This window comes from Phyllobates terribilis, unplaced genomic scaffold (assembly GCF_046119375.1).
Source record: "Phyllobates terribilis strain yellow unplaced genomic scaffold, ASM4611937v1 Scaffold_4__5_contigs__length_816908805, whole genome shotgun sequence".
Taxonomy (NCBI): Eukaryota; Metazoa; Chordata; class Amphibia; order Anura; family Dendrobatidae; genus Phyllobates; species Phyllobates terribilis.
In genome coordinates, this window is record NW_027362764.1 from 9352612 (window position 1) to 9369266 (window position 16655).

A 16655-nucleotide genomic window follows, 5' to 3' on the forward strand; every position below is an offset into this window, starting at 1 on the left:
ATACTGGAGATTATGTAAGGAGGTATCAGGAGATTAGGGCAGAGATGTATAGAGAGGACAGGTTATATACTGGAGATTATGTGTGGGAAGGTATCAGGAGATTAGGACAGAGATGTATGGAGAGGACAGGGTATATACTGGAGATGTTGTGGAGAGGTATCAGGAGAACAGAGCGGAGATGTATGGAGAGGACAGGTTATATACTGGAGAATAAGCGTGAGGAGGTATCAGGAGATTAGGGCAGAGATGTATGGAGAGGACAGGTTATATACTGAAGTTTATGTGTGAGGAGGTATCAGGAGATTAGGGCAGAGATGTATGGAGAGGACAGGTTATATACTGGAGATTATGTGTGGGGATGTGTCAGGAGATTAGGGCAGAGATGAATGGAGTGGACAGGTTATATACTGGAGATTATGTAAGGAGGTACCAGGAGATTAGGGCAGAGATGTATGGAGAGGACAGGTTATATACTGGAGATTATGTGTGGGAAGGTATCAGGAGATTAAGAAAGATGTATGGAGAGGACAGGTTATATATGGTAGATTATGTGTGGGAAGGTATCAGGAGATTAAGGCAGAGATGTATGGAGAGGACAGGTTATATATGGTAGATTATGTGTGGGAAGGTATCAGGAGATTAAGAAAGATGTATGGAGAGGACAGGTTATATACTGGAGATTATGTAAGGAAATATCAGGAGATTAGGGCAGAGATGTATAGAGAGAACAGGTTATATACTGGAGAATATGTAAGGAGGTATCAGGGGATTAGGGCAGAGATGTATGGAGAGGACAGGTTATATACTGGAGATTATGTGTGGGGAGGTATGAGGAGATTACGGCAGAGATGTATGGAGAGGACAGGTTATATATGGTAGATTATGTGTGGGGAGGTATCAGGAGATTAGGGCAGAGATGTATGGAGAGGACAGATTATATACTGGAGATTATGTGTGGGGAGGTATAAGGAGATTAGGGCAGAGATGTATGGAGAGCACAGGTTATATACTGGAGATTATGTGGGGAGGTATCTGTAGATCAGGGCAGAGATGTATAGAGAGAACAGGTTATATACTGGAGATTATGTGTGGGAAGGTATCAGCAGATTAAGAAAGATGTATGGAGAGGACAGGTTATATACTGGAGATTATGTAAGGAGGTATCAGGAGATTAGGGCAGAGATGTATGGAGAGGACAGGTTATATACTGGAGATTATGTGTGGGAGGTATTAGGAGATTAGGGCAGAGATGTATGGAGAGGACGGGTTATATACTAGAGATTATGTGTGGAGAGGTATCAGGAGATTAGAGCAGAGATGTATGGAGAGGACAGATTATATACTGGAGATTATGTGTGGGGAGGTATCAGGAGATTAGGACAGAGATGTATGGAGAGTACAGATTATACACTGGAGATTATTTGTGGGGAGGCATCAGGAGATTAGGGCAGAGATGTATGGAGAGGACAGGTTATATATGGTAGATTATGTGTGGGCAGGTATCAGGAGATTAGGGCAGAGATGTATGGAGATGACAGGTTATATACTGGAGATTATGTAACGAGGTATTAGGAGATTAGGGCAGAGATGTATGGAGAGGACAGGTTATATACTGGAGATTATGTAAGGAGGTATCAGGAGATTAGGACAGAGATGTATGGAGAGGACAGGGTATATACTGGAGATTATGTTTGGGGAGGTATCAGGAGATTAGGGCAGAGATGTATGGAGTGGACAGGTTATATACTGGAGATTATGTAAGGAGGTATCAGGAGATTAGGGCAGATATGTATGGAGAGGACAGGTAATATACTGGAGATTATGTGTGAGATGGTATCCGGAGATTAGGGCAGAGATGTATGGAGAGGATAGGTTATATACTGGAGATTATGTGGGAGGAGGTATCAGGAGATTAGGGCAGAGATGTATGGAGAGGACAGGTTATATACTGGAGATTATGTGAGGAGGTATCAGGAGATTAGGGCAGAGATGTATGGAGGGGACAGGTTATATATGGTAGATTATTTGTGGGAGGTATCAGGAGATTAGGGCAGAGATGTATGGAGCGGGCAGGTTATATACTGGAGATTATGTGTGAAAAGGTATCAGGAGATTAGGGCAGAGATGTATGGAGAGGACAGGTTATATACTGGAGATTATGTGTGGGGAGGTATCAGGAGTTTGGGGCAGAGATGTATGGAGGGGACAGGTTATATACTGGAGATTATGTGTGGGGAGGTATCAGGAGATTAGGGGAGAGATGTATGGAGAGGACAGGTTATATACTGGAGATTATGTGTGGGGAGGTATTAGAAGATTAGGGCAGAGATGCATGGAGAGGACAGGTTATATATGGTAGATTATGTGTGGGGAGGTATCAGGAGATTAGGGCAGAGATGTATGGAGAGGACAGGATATATACTGGAGATTATGTGTGGGAGGCATTAGGAAATTAGGGCAGAGATGTATAGAGAGAACAGGTTATATACTGGAGATTATGTGGGGAGGTATCAGGAGATTAGGGCAGAGATGTATAGAGAGAACAGGTTATATACTGGAGATTTTGTAAGAAGGTATCAGGAGATTAGGGCAGAGATGTATAGAGAGAACAGGATATATACTGGAGATTATGTGTGGGAGGTATTAGGAGATTAGGGCAGAGATGTATGGAGAGGACGGGTTATATACTAGAGATTATGTGTGGAGAGGTATCAGGAGTTTGGGGCAGAGATGTATGGAGGGGACAGGTTATATACTGGAGATTATGTGTGAGGAGGTATCAGGAGATTAGGGGAGAGATGTATGGAGAGGACAGGTTATATACTGGAGATTATGTGTGGGGAGGTATTAGGACATTAGGGCAGAGATGCATGGAGAGGACAGGTTATATATGGTAGATTATGTGTGGGGAGGTATCAGGAGATTAGGGGAGAGATGTATGGAGAGGACAGGTTATATACTGGAGATTATGTGTGGGGAGGTATTAGGAGATTAGGGCAGAGATGCATGGAGAGGACAGGTTATATATGGTAGATTATGTGTGGGGAGGTATCAGGAGATTAGGGCAGAGATGTATGGAGAGGACAGGATATATACTGGAGATTATGTGTGGGAGGCATTAGGAGATTAGGGCAGAGATGTATAGAGAGAACAGGTTATATACTGGAGATTATGTGTGGGAAGGTATCAGGAGATTAAGAAAGATGTATGGAGAGGACAGGTTATATACTGGAGATTTTGTAAGAATGTATCAGGAGATTAGGGCAGAGATGTATAGAGAGAACAGGATATATACTGGAGATTATGTGTGGGAGGTATTAGGAGATTAGGGCAGAGATGTATGGAGAGGACGGGTTATATACTAGAGATTATGTGTGGAGAGGTATCAGGAGATTAGAGCAGAGATGTATGGAGAGGACAGATTATATACTGGAGATTATGTGTGGGGAGGTATCAGGAGATTAGGATAGAGATGTATGGAGAGTACAGATTATATAGTGGAGATTATGTGTGGGGAGGCATCAGGAGATTAGGGCAGAGAAGTATGGAGAGGACAGGTTATATATGGTAGATTATGTGTGTGCAGGTATCAGGAGATTAGGGTAGAGATGTATGGAGAGGACAGGTTATATACTGGAGATTATGTAAGGAGGTATCAGGAGATTAGGGCAGAGATGTATAGAGAGAATAGGTTATATACTGGAGAATATGTAAGGAGGTATCAGGGGATTAGGGCAGAGATGTACGGAGAGGACAGGTTATATACTGGAGATTATGTGTGGGGAGGTATCAGGAGATTACGGCAGAGATGTATGGAGAGGACAGGTTATATATGGTAGATTATGTGTGGGGAGGTATCAGGAGATTAGGGCAGAGATGTATGGAGAGGACAGGTTATATACTGGAGATTATGTGTGGGGAGGTATAAGGAGATTAGGGCAGAGATGTATGGAGAGCACAGGTTATATACTGGAGATTATGTGGGGAGGTATCAGGAGATTAGGGCAGAGATGTATAGAGAGAACAGGTTATATACTGGAGATTATGTGTGGGAAGGTATCAGGAGATTAAGAAAGATGTATGGAGAGGACAGGTTATATACTGGAGATTATGTAAGGAGGTATCAGGAGATTAGGGCAGAGATGTATGGAGAGGACAGGATATATACTGGAGATTATGTGTGGGAGGTATTAGGAGATTAGGGCAGAGATGTATGGAGAGGACGGGTTATATACTAGAGATTATGTGTGGAGAGGTATCAGGAGATTAGAGCAGAGATGTATGGAGAGGACAGATTATATACTGGAGATTATGTGGGGAGGTATCAGGAGATTAGGACAGAGATATATGGAGAGTACAGATTATATAGTGGAGATTATGTGTGGGGAGGCATCAGGAGATTAGGGCAGAGATGTATGGAGAGGACAGGTTATATATGGTAGATTATGTGTGTGCAGGTATCAGGAGATTAGGGCAGAGATGTATGGAGAGGACAGGTTATATACTGAAGATTATGTAAGGATGTATCAGGAGATTAGGGCAGAGATGTATGGAGAGGACAGGTTATATACTGGAGATTATGTAAGGAGGTATCAGGAGATAAGGGCAGAGATGTATAGAGAGGACAGGTTATATACTGGAGATTATGTGTGGGAAGGTATCAGGAGATTAGGACAGAGATGTATGGAGAGGACAGGTTATATACTGAAGATTATGTGTGAGGAGGTATCAGGAGATTAGGGCAGAGATGTATGGAGATGACAGGTTATATACTGGAGATTATGTGTGGGAAGGTATCAGGAGATTAGGACAGAGATGTATGGAGAGGACAGGTTATATACTGAAGATTATGTGTGAGGAGGTATCAGGAGATTAGGGCAGAGATGTATGGAGATGACAGGTTATATACTGGAGATTATGTGTGAGGAGGTATCAGGAGATTAGGGCAGAGATGTATGGAGATGACAGGTTATATACTGGAGATTATGTGTGGGGAGGTGTCAGGAGATTAGGGCAGAGATGAATGGAGTGGACAGGTTATATACTGGAGATTATGTAAGGAGGTACCAGGAGATTAGGGCAGAGATGTATGGAGTGGACAGGTTATATACTGGAGATTATGTGTGAGGAGGTATCAGGAGATTAGGACAGATATGTATGGAGAGGATAGGTTATATACTGGATATTATGTGTGGGGAGGTATCAGGAGATTAAGGCAGAGATGTATGGAGAGGACAGGTTATATATGGTAGATTATGTGTGGGAAGGTATCAGGAGATTAAGAAAGATGTATGGAGAGGACAGGTTATATACTGGAGATTATGTAAGGAAATATCAGGAGATTAGGGCAGAGATGTATAGAGAGAACAGGTTATATACTGGAGAATATGTAAGGAGGTATCAGGGGATTAGGGCAGAGATGTATGGAGAGGACAGGTTATATACTGGAGATTATGTGTGGGGAGGTATGAGGAGATTACGGCAGAGATGTATGGAGAGGACAGGTTATATATGGTAGATTATGTGTGGGGAGGTATCAGGAGATTAGGGCAGAGATGTATGGAGAGGACAGGTTATATACTGGAGATTATGTGTGGGAAGGTATCAGGAGATTAGGACAGAGATGTATGGAGAGGACAGGGTATATACTGGAGATGTTGTGGAGAGGTATCAGGAGATCAGAGCGGAGATGTATGGAGAGGACAAGTTATATACTGGAGATTAAGCGTGAGGAGGTATCAGGAGATTAGGGCAGAGATGTATGGAGAGGACAGGTTATATACTGAAGATTATGTGTGAGGAGGTATCAGGAGATTAGGGCAGAGATGTATGGAGATGACAGGTTATATACTGGAGATTATGTGTGGGGAGGTGTCAGGAGATTAGGGCAGAGATGAATGGAGTGGACAGGTTATATACTGGAGATTATGTGTGGGGAGGTACCAGGAGATTAGGGCAGAGATGTATGGAGTGGACAGGTTATATACTGGAGATTATGTGTGGGGAGGTATCAGGAGATTAGGACAGATATGTATGGAGAGGACAGGTTATATACTGGATATTATGTGTGGGGAGGTATCAGGAGATTAAGGCAGAGATGTATGGAAAGGACAGGTTATATATGGTAGATTATGTGTGGGAAGGTATTAGGAGATTAAGAAAGATGTATGGAGAGGACAGGTTATATACTGGAGATTATGTGTGGGGAGGTATCAGGAGTTTGGGGCAGAGATGTATGGAGGGGACAGGTTATATACTGGAGATTATGTGTGGGGAGGTATCAGGAGAGTAGGGCAGAGATGTATAGAGAGAACAGGTTATATACTGGAGATTATGTGTGAGGAGGTATCAGGAGATTAGGGGAGAGATGTATGGAGAGGACAGGTTATATACTGGAGATTATGTGTGGGGAGGCATTAGGAGATTAGGGCAGAGATGCATGGAGAGGACAGGTTATATATGGTAGATTATGTGTGGGGAGGTATCAGGAGATTAGGGCAGAGATGTATGGAGAGGACAGGTTATATACTGGAGATTATGTGTGGGAGGTATTAGGAGATTAGGGCAGAGATGTATGGAGAGGACGGGTTATATACTAGAGATTATGTGTGGAGAGGTATCAGGAGATTAGAGCAGAGATGTATGGAGAGGACAGGTTATATACTGGAGATTATGTGTGGGCAGGTATCAGAAGATTAGGACAGAGATGTATGGAGAGGACGGGTTATATGCTGGAGATTATGTGTGAGGAGGTATCAGGAGATTAGGGTAGAGATGTATGGAGAGGACAGGTTATATATGGTAGATTATGTGTGGGGAGGTGTCAGGAGATTAGGGCAGAGATGTATGGAGAGTACAGGTTATATATGGTAGATTATGTGTGGGAAGGTATCAGAAGATTAAGAAAGACGTATGGAGAGGACAGGTTATATACTGGGGATTATGTGAGGAGGTATCAGGAGATTAGGGCAGAGATGTATGGAAGGGACAGGTTATATATGGTAGATTATGTGTGGGAGGTATCAGGAGATTAGGGCAGAGATGTATGGAGAGGACAGGTTATATACTGGAGATTATGTGTGGGGAGGTATCAGGAGATTAGGACAGAGATGTATGGAGAGGACAGGTTATATACTGGAGATTATGTGTGGGCAGGTATCAGGAGATTAGGACAGAGATGTATGGAAAGGACAGGTTATATACTGGAGATTATGTGTGGGGAGGTATCAGGATATTAGGGCAGAGATGTCTGGAGAGGACAGGTTATATACTGGAGATTATGTGTGAGGAGGTATCAGGAGATTAGGGCAGAGATGTATGGAGGGGACAGGTTATATATGGTAGATTATGTGTGGGAGGTATCAGGAGATTAGGGCAGAGATGTATGGAGAGGACAGGTTATATACTGGAGATTATGTGTGGGCAGGTATCAGGAGATTAGGACAGAGATGTATGGAGAGGACAGGTTATATACTGGAGATTATGTGTGGGGAGGTATCAGGATATTAGGGCAGAGATGTATAGAGAGGACATGTAAAGATTTACTGAAGTAAGACAACATGTTTTGGGATGGAGGATCGGACCGAGGGCAGAATTGGTGGCTAATATGTCGGATAATCAACGAAAGGAAGTTTGACAGAAGGTGGACTGGGAAAGATTGGGATTAGAGAAAACTGGATTTTCAGACTATGAGCAGATTAAGGAGATGTGTGGAGTCTTACCTGAGCCATGAAGGAAGGTGACTACAGACTTTGGGGAGCAGTCAAAGAAAGTGAGGAGAGCGGGAAGAGGCAGCACAATGTGAAGGTCGGGATTAGGAGGAAGGGCTGACATTGTGCGGCCGATGCTTATCGCGTTCTGAGATTGTAGAACAGACGGAAGGACGCGGCGACTTTGGACGTATCGCACCTTCTGCCACCTCAAATATTGACCAACTCCACAATGTCCTGTGTGACACCAGAGCGCGGTACATGGGGAGATCATACATACAGAGGCTTCAATGCACACCACGGGGCGTTGAGGAAGCACAGCACTGAGGGGTGTTGGGGTAGCGCGGCTCCGCGCGGGGCGTTGGGTTGCACAGTACTGAGGGGCGTGGGGGAAGTGCGGCTCAGCGCGGGGCGTTGGGGTAGCGCGGCTTCGCGCGGGGCGTCAGGGTAGCGTGGCTCAACACGGGACGTTGGGTAGCACAGTACTGAGGGGCGTTGGGGTAGCGCGGCTCTGCGCAGGGCGTCGGGGTAGCGCGGCTCCGCGCGGGGCGTTGTGTAGCACAGTACTGAGGGGCGTTGGGGTAGTGCGGCTCCGCGCGGGGTGTTGGGGTAGCGCGGCTCCGCGCGGAGCGTTGGGTAGCACAGTACTGAGGGGCGTTGGGGTAGCGCAGCCCCGCGTGGGCCGTTGGGTAGCACAGTAATGAGGGTCGTTGTGGTAGCGCGGCTCCACGCGGATCGTCGGGGTAGCGGGCCTCCGCGCGGGCCGTTGGGTAGCACACTGCTGAGGGGCGTTGGGGTAGCGAGGCTCCGCGCGGGGCGTTGGATAGCACAGTACTGAGGGGCGTTGGGTAGCACAGTACTGAGGGGCGTTGGGGTAGCACAGTACTGAGGGTCGTTGGGGTAACGCGGCTCCGCGCGGGTCGTTGGGTAGCACAGTACTGAGGGGCATTGGGGTAGCGTGGCTCCGCGCGGGGCATTGGGTAGCACAGTACTGAGGGGCGTTGGGGTAGCGCGGCTCCGCGTGGGGTGTTGGGTAGCACAGTACTGAGGGGCGTTGGGTAGCACAGTACTGAGGGGCGTTGGGGTAGCACAGTACTGAGGGTCGTTGGGGTAGCGCGGCTCCATGCGGGGCGTTGGGTAGCACAGTACAGGGGGGCGTTGGGGTAGCGAGGCTCCGTGCGGGGCGTTGGATAGCACAGTACTGAGGGGCATTGGGTAGCACAGTACTGAGGGGCGTTGGGTAGCACAGTACTGAGGGGCGTTGTGTAGCACAGTACTGAGGGGCGTTGAGGTAGCGCGGCTCCGCGCGGGGCGTTGGGTAGCACAGTACTGAGGGGCGTTGGGGTAGCGCGGGTCCGCGCGGGGCGTTGGGTAGCACAGTACTGAGGGGCGTTGGGGTAGCGCGGCTCCGAGCGGGGCGTTGGGTAGCACAGTACTGAGGGGTGTTGGGTAGCACAGTACTGAGGGGTGTTGGGGTAGCGCGGCTCCGCGCGGGGCGTTGAGTAGCACAGTACTGAGGGGCGTTGGGGTAGTGAGGCTCCGCGCGGGGCGTTGGATAGCACAGTACTGAGGGGCGTTGGGTAGCACAGTACTGAGGGGCATTGGGGTAGCGCGGCTCCGCGCGGGGCGTTGGGTAGCACAGTACTGAGGGGTGTTGGGGTAGCGCGGCTCTGCGCAGGGCGTCGGGGTAGCGCGGCTCCGCGCGGGGCGTTGTGTAGCACAGTACTGAGGGGCGTTGGGGTAGTGCGGCTCCGCGCGGGGTGTTGGGGTAGCGCGGCTCCGCGCGGAGCGTTGGGTAGCACAGTACTGAGGGGCGTTGGGGTAGCGCAGCCCCGCGTGGGCCGTTGGGTAGCACAGTAATGAGGGTCGTTGTGGTAGCGCGGCTCCACGCGGATCGTCGGGGTAGCGGGCCTCCGCGCGGGCCGTTGGGTAGCACACTGCTGAGGGGCGTTGGGGTAGCGAGGCTCCGCGCGGGGCGTTGGATAGCACAGTACTGAGGGGCGTTGGGTAGCACAGTACTGAGGGGCGTTGGGGTAGCACAGTACTGAGGGTCGTTGGGGTAACGCGGCTCCGCGCGGGTCGTTGGGTAGCACAGTACTGAGGGGCATTGGGGTAGCGTGGCTCCGCGCGGGGCATTGGGTAGCACAGTACTGAGGGGCGTTGGGGTAGCGCGGCTCCGCGTGGGGTGTTGGGTAGCACAGTACTGAGGGGCGTTGGGTAGCACAGTACTGAGGGGCGTTGGGGTAGCACAGTACTGAGGGTCGTTGGGGTAGCGCGGCTCCATGCGGGGCGTTGGGTAGCACAGTACAGGGGGGCGTTGGGGTAGCGAGGCTCCGTGCGGGGCGTTGGATAGCACAGTACTGAGGGGCATTGGGTAGCACAGTACTGAGGGGCGTTGGGTAGCACAGTACTGAGGGGCGTTGTGTAGCACAGTACTGAGGGGCGTTGAGGTAGCGCGGCTCCGCGCGGGGCGTTGGGTAGCACAGTACTGAGGGGCGTTGGGGTAGCGCGGGTCCGCGCGGGGCGTTGGGTAGCACAGTACTGAGGGGCGTTGGGGTAGCGCGGCTCCGAGCGGGGCGTTGGGTAGCACAGTACTGAGGGGTGTTGGGTAGCACAGTACTGAGGGGCGTTGGGGTAGCGCGGCTCCGCGCGGGGCGTTGAGTAGCACAGTACTGAGGGGCGTTGGGGTAGTGAGGCTCCGCGCGGGGCGTTGGATAGCACAGTACTGAGGGGCGTTGGGTAGCACAGTACTGAGGGGCATTGGGGTAGCGCGGCTCCGCGCGGGGCGTTGGGTAGCACAGTACTGAGGGGTGTTGGGGTAGCGCGGCTCCGCGCGGGGCGTTGGGTAGCAAAGTACTGAGGGGCGTTGGGGTAGTGAGGCTCCGCGCGGGGCGTTGGATAGCACAGTACTGAGGGGCGTTGGGTAGCACAGTACTGAGGGGCATCGGGGTAGCGCGGCTCCGCGCGGGGCGTTGGGTAGCACAGTACTGAGGGGCGTTGGGATAGCGCGGCTCCGCGCGGGGCGTTGGGTAGCACAGTACTGAGGGGCGTTGTGTAGCACAGTACTGAGGGGCGTTGGGGTAGTGTGTCACCGCGCGGAACGTTGGATAGCGTGGCTTCACACCTCCAGCCATTAAGCTTGCAGCGCGGAGCAGCCGCGTGTACACAGGTGACGCTGCGGAGCTCAGGAGACCGCGGCCGCTCAGTGTGATGCTGGATGAGTCCGGTGTAGAGGAGCCGGCGCTGACAACCATTCACACAGGGCGTCCAGGCTGCTTGTCAGATGTACTGTAATGTGAGTAGGAGATCAGGGTCACACTAAGGGGAAAAGCTGATTTAACCTTTGCATGGCTGAAGCTTCTCACCTGACTCAGAAGGAAATCCATTGTGGGTGACTGAGGACCGGGCGCTCCTGATACATGGCACACGTCTGTAGTCTGTCACATGTCACCACACACAGCATTTAACCCTTCTTTACCTTGGAGTACAGCCTCTGTAGCTTTCTCTACCTCCTGCCTGTAATAAACACTCAGGAAGAGAGACCCCAAATATCCCCAGTAACCGGCTCCCACCCAGAGACTGCAGCGTGTGCACAGGAGCGGCCGCCGTTACTGATTAACCCAAGAGCAAACAGCAGCAACCAGCGAGACAGGAAGCCATAAAGAGAGCGGCATCTACATGTGCAATACCGAGGAAACATGTGATATCACTCGTGTAATACAGACCCCCCGAGTAATATCACCCGTGTAATACAGACCCCCCGAGTAATATCACCCGTGTAATACAGACCCCCCGAGTAATATCACCCGTCTAATACAAACCCCCCAAATAATATCACCCGTGTAATACAGACCCCCCAAATAATATCACTCGTGTAATACAGACCCCTCCGAGTAATATCACCCGTGTAATACAGACCCCCCGAGTAATATCACCCGTGTAATACAGACCCCCCGAGTAATATCACCCGTGTAATACAGACCTCCCGAGTAATATCACCCGTCTAATACAGACCCCCCGAATAATATCACCCGTGTAATACAGACCCCTCCGAGTAATATCACCCGTGTAATACAGACCCCCCCGAGTAATATCACCCGAGTAATACAGACCCCCCGAGTAATATCACCCGTGTAATACAGACCCCCCGAGTAATATCACCCGTGTAATACAGACCCCCCGAGTAATATCACCCGTCTAATACAGACCCCCCAAATAATATCACCCGTGTAATACAGACCCCCCGAATAATATCACCCGTGTAATACAGACCCCTCCGAGTAATATCACCCGTGTAATACAGACCCCCCGAGTAATATCACCCGAGTAATACAGACCCCCCCGAATAATATCACCTGTGTAATACAGACCCCCCGAATAATATCACCGTGTAATACAGAACCCCCGAATAATATCACCCGTGTAATACAGACCCCCCGAATAATATCACCCGTGTAATACAGACCCCTCCGAGAAATATGACCCGTATAATACAGACCCCCCCGAGTAATATCACCCGTGTAATACAGAAACCCCGAGTAATATCACCCGTGTAATACAGACCCCCCAGAGTAATATCACCCGTGTAATACAGACCCCCCCGAATAATATCACCCGTGTAATACAGACCCCTCTGAGAAATATGACCCGTATAATACAGACCCCTCCGAGTAATATCACCCGAGTAATACAGAAACCCCGAGTAATATCACCCGTGTAATACAGACCCCCCCGAGTAATATCACCCGAGTAATACAGACCCCCCCGAATAATATCACCCGAGTAATACAGACCCCCCGAATAATATCACCCGTGTAATACAGACCCCCCAAATAATATCACTCGTCTAATACAGACCCCCCGAATAATATCACCCGTGTAATACAGACCCCCGAGTAATATCACTCGTGTAATACAGACCCCCCAAGTAATATCACCCGTGTAATACAGACCCCCTGAGTAATATCACCAGTGTAATACAGACCCCCGAGTAATATCACTCGTGTAATACATACACCAGAGTAATATCACCCGAGTAATACAGACCCCCCGAATAATATCACTCGTGCAATACAGACCCCCCGAATAATATCACCAGTGTAATACAGACCCCCCGAGTAATATCACCCGTGTAATACATACACCAGAGTAGTATCACCCGTGTAATACAGACCCCCCGAATAATATCACTCGTGTAATACAGACCCCCTCGAGTAATATCACCCGTGTAATACAGACCCCCTGAGTAATATCACCCGAGTAATACAGACCCCCCGAATAATATCACCCGTGTAATACAGACCCCCCGAATAATATCACTCGTCTAATACAGACCCCCCGAATAATATCACCCGTGTAATACAGACCCCCCCGAGTAATATCACTCGTGTAATACAGACCCCCGAGTAATATCACTCGTGTAATACATACACCAGAGTAATATCACTCGTGTAATACAGACCCCCCGAGTAATATCACCCGTGTAATACAGACCCCCTCGAGTAATATCACCCGTGTAATACAGACCCCCCGAGTAATATCACCCGAGTAATACAGACCCCCCGAATAATATCACCCGTGTAATACAGACCCCTCGAATAATATCACTCGTGTAATACAGACCCCCCCGAGTAATATCATCCGTGTAATTCAGACCCCCCGAATAATATCACCCGTCTAATACAGATCCCCCGAATAATATCACCCGTCTAATACAGACCCACCGAATAATATCACCCGTGTAATACAGACCCCCCGAATAATATCACCCGTCTAATACAGACCCCCCGAATAATATCACCCGTGTAATACAGACCCCCCGAGTAATATCACCTGTGTAATACAGACCCCCCGGTAATATCACCCGTGTAATACAGACCCCCCCAATAATATCACTCGTGTAATACAGACCCCCCGAGTAATATCACCCGTGTAATACAGACCCCCCGGTAATATCACCCGTGTAATACAGACCCCCCCAATAATATCACCCGTGTAATACAGACCCCCCGAGTAATATCACCCGTGTAATACAGACCCCCCGAGTAATATCACCAGTGTAATACAGACCCCCCGAATAATATCACCCGTGTAATACAGACCCTCCGAATAATATCACCCGTGTAATACAGATCCCCCGAGTAATATCACCCGTGTAATACAGACCCCCCCCGAGTAATATCACCAGTGTAATACAGACCCCCCGAGTAATATCACCCGTGTAATACAGACCCCTCGAGTAATATCACCCGTGTAATACAGATCCCCCGAGTAATATCACCCGAGTAATACAGACCCCTCCGAGTAATATCACCCGAGTAATACAGAAACCCCGAGTAATATCACCCGTGTAATAGAGACCCCCCCGAGTAATATCACCCGAGTAATACAGACCCCTCGAGTAATATCACCCGTGTAATACAGACCCCTCGAGTAATATCACCCTTGTAATACAGACCCCCCGAGTAATATCACCCGAGTAATACAGACCCCCCGAATAATATCACCCGTGTAATACAGACCCCCCCGAGAAATATCACCCGTGTAATACAGACCCCCCCAAGTAATATCACCCGTGTCATACAGACCCCTCCGAGTAATATCACCCGAGTAATACAGAAACCCCGAGTAATATCACCCGTGTAATAGAGACCCCCCCGAGTAATATCACCCGAGTAATACAGACCCCCCGAGTAATATCACCCGTCTAATACAGACCCCCCGAATAAAATCACCCGTGTAATACAGACCCCCCGAATAATATCACCCGTGTAATACAGACCCCTCCGAGTAATATCACCCAAGTAATACAGAAACCCTGAGTAATATCACCCGTGTAATACAGACCCCCCCGAGTAATATCACCCGAGTAATACAGACCCACCGAATAATATCACCCGTGTAATACAGACCCCCCGAATAATATCACCCGTCTAATACAGACCCCCTGAATAATATCACCTGTGTAATACAGACCCCGCCGGGTAACATCACCCGTGTAATACAGACCCCCCGAGTAATATCACCCGTGTAATACAGACCCCCCGAGTAATATCACCCGAGTAATACAGACCCCCCCGAATAATATCACCCGTGTAATACAGACCCCCCGAATAATATCACTCGTCTAATACAGACTCCCCGAATAATATCACCCGTGTAATACAGACCCCCCGAGTAATATCACTCGTGTAATACAGACCCCCGAGTAATATCACCCGTGTAATACAGACCCCCTGAGTAATATCACCAGAGTAATACAGACCCCCGAGTAATATCACTCGTGTAATACATACACCAGAGTAATATCACTCGTGTAATACAGACCCCCCGAGTAATATCACCCGTGTAATACAGACCCCCTGAGTAATATCACCAGTGTAATACAGACCCCCGAGTAATATCACCCGTGTAATACAGACCCCTCGAGTAATATCACCCGTGTAATACAGACCCCTCGAGTAATATCATCCGTGTAATACAAACCCCCCGAGTAATATCACCCGTGTAATACAGACCCCCCCCAATAATATCACCCGTGTAATACAGACCCCCCGAGTAATATCACCCGTGTAATACAGACCCCCCGAGTAATATCACCAGTGTAATACAGACCCCCCGAATAATATCACCCGTCTAATACAGACCCCCCGAATAATATCACCCGTGTAATACAGACCCCCCGAGTAATATCACCCGTGTAATACAGACCCCCCCGAGTAATATCACCAGTGTAATACATACACCAGAGTAATATCACCCATGTAATACAGACCCCTCGAGTAATATCACCTGTGTAATACAGACCCCTCGAGTAATATCACCCGTGTAATACAGACCCCTCGAGTAATATCACCCGTGTAATACAGACCCCCTGAGTAATATCACCAGTGTAATACAGACCCCCCCGAATAATATCACCAGTCTAATACAGACCCCCCCCGAATAATATCACCGGTGTAATACAGACCCACCGAGTAATATCACCCGTGTAATACAGACCCCTCGAGTAATATCACCAGTGTAATACATACACCAGAGTAATATCACCCATGTAATACAGACCCCTCGAGTAATATCACCCGTGTAATACAGACCCCTCGAGTAATATCACCCGTGTAATACAGACCCCTCAAGTAATATCACCCGTGTAATACAGACCCCCTGAGTAATATCACCAGTGTAATACAGACCCCCGAGTAATATCACTCGTGCAATACAGACCCCCCCGAGTAATATCAACCGTGTAATACAGACCCCCTGAGTAATATCACCAGTGTAATACAGACCCCCGAGTAATATCACTCGTGTAATACATACACCAGAGTAATATCACCCGTGTAATACAGACCCCTCAAGTAATATCACCCGTGTAATACAGACCCCTTGAGTAATATCACCCGTGTAATACAGACCCCCAGTAATATCACCAGTGTAATACAGACCCTCGAGTAATATCACAAGTGTAATACATACACCAGAGTAATATCACAAGTGTAATACAGACCCCTCGAGTAATATCACCCGTGTAATACAGACCCCCTGAGTAATATCACCAGTGTAATACAGACCCCTGAGTAATATCACTCATGTAATACAGACCCCCCGAGTAATATCACCCGTGTAATACAGACCCCCTGAGTAATATCACCAGTGTAATACAGACCCCCAGTAATATCACCAGTGTAATACAGACCCCCCGAGTAATATCACCCGTGTAATACAGACCCCCTGAGTAATATCACCAGTGTAATACAGACCCCTGAGTAATATCACTCGTGTAATACAGACCCCCCGAGTAATATCACCCATGTAATACAGACCCCCTGAGTAATATCACCCGTGTAATACAGACCCCTCGAGTAATATCACCCGTGTAATACAGACCCCTTGAGTAATATCACCCGTGTAATACAGACCCCCAGTAATATCACCAGTGTAATACAG

General features: G+C 48.7%; 1 protein-coding gene across 4 annotated transcripts in view; it reads right to left on the reverse strand.

The window, feature by feature from the left end:
* The window catches only part of SLC4A2 (solute carrier family 4 member 2), a 364938-nt gene that overhangs the window by 233767 nt on the left and 114516 nt on the right, over positions 1-16655 (reverse strand). Inside the window, exon 1 of one of the 4 annotated variants that reach the window (XM_073677123.1) lies at positions 11075-11336. The exons of 2 other annotated variants lie outside the window; for them this stretch is intronic. In XM_073677123.1, the coding sequence (XP_073533224.1) occupies positions 11075-11095 (21 nt within the window). In that variant the 5' untranslated portion in view covers positions 11096-11336. Of the gene's footprint in view, positions 1-7721; positions 7856-11074; positions 11337-16655 lie in introns of those variants that run through there. One more of the 4 variants, XM_073677124.1, reaches the window with a different exon arrangement.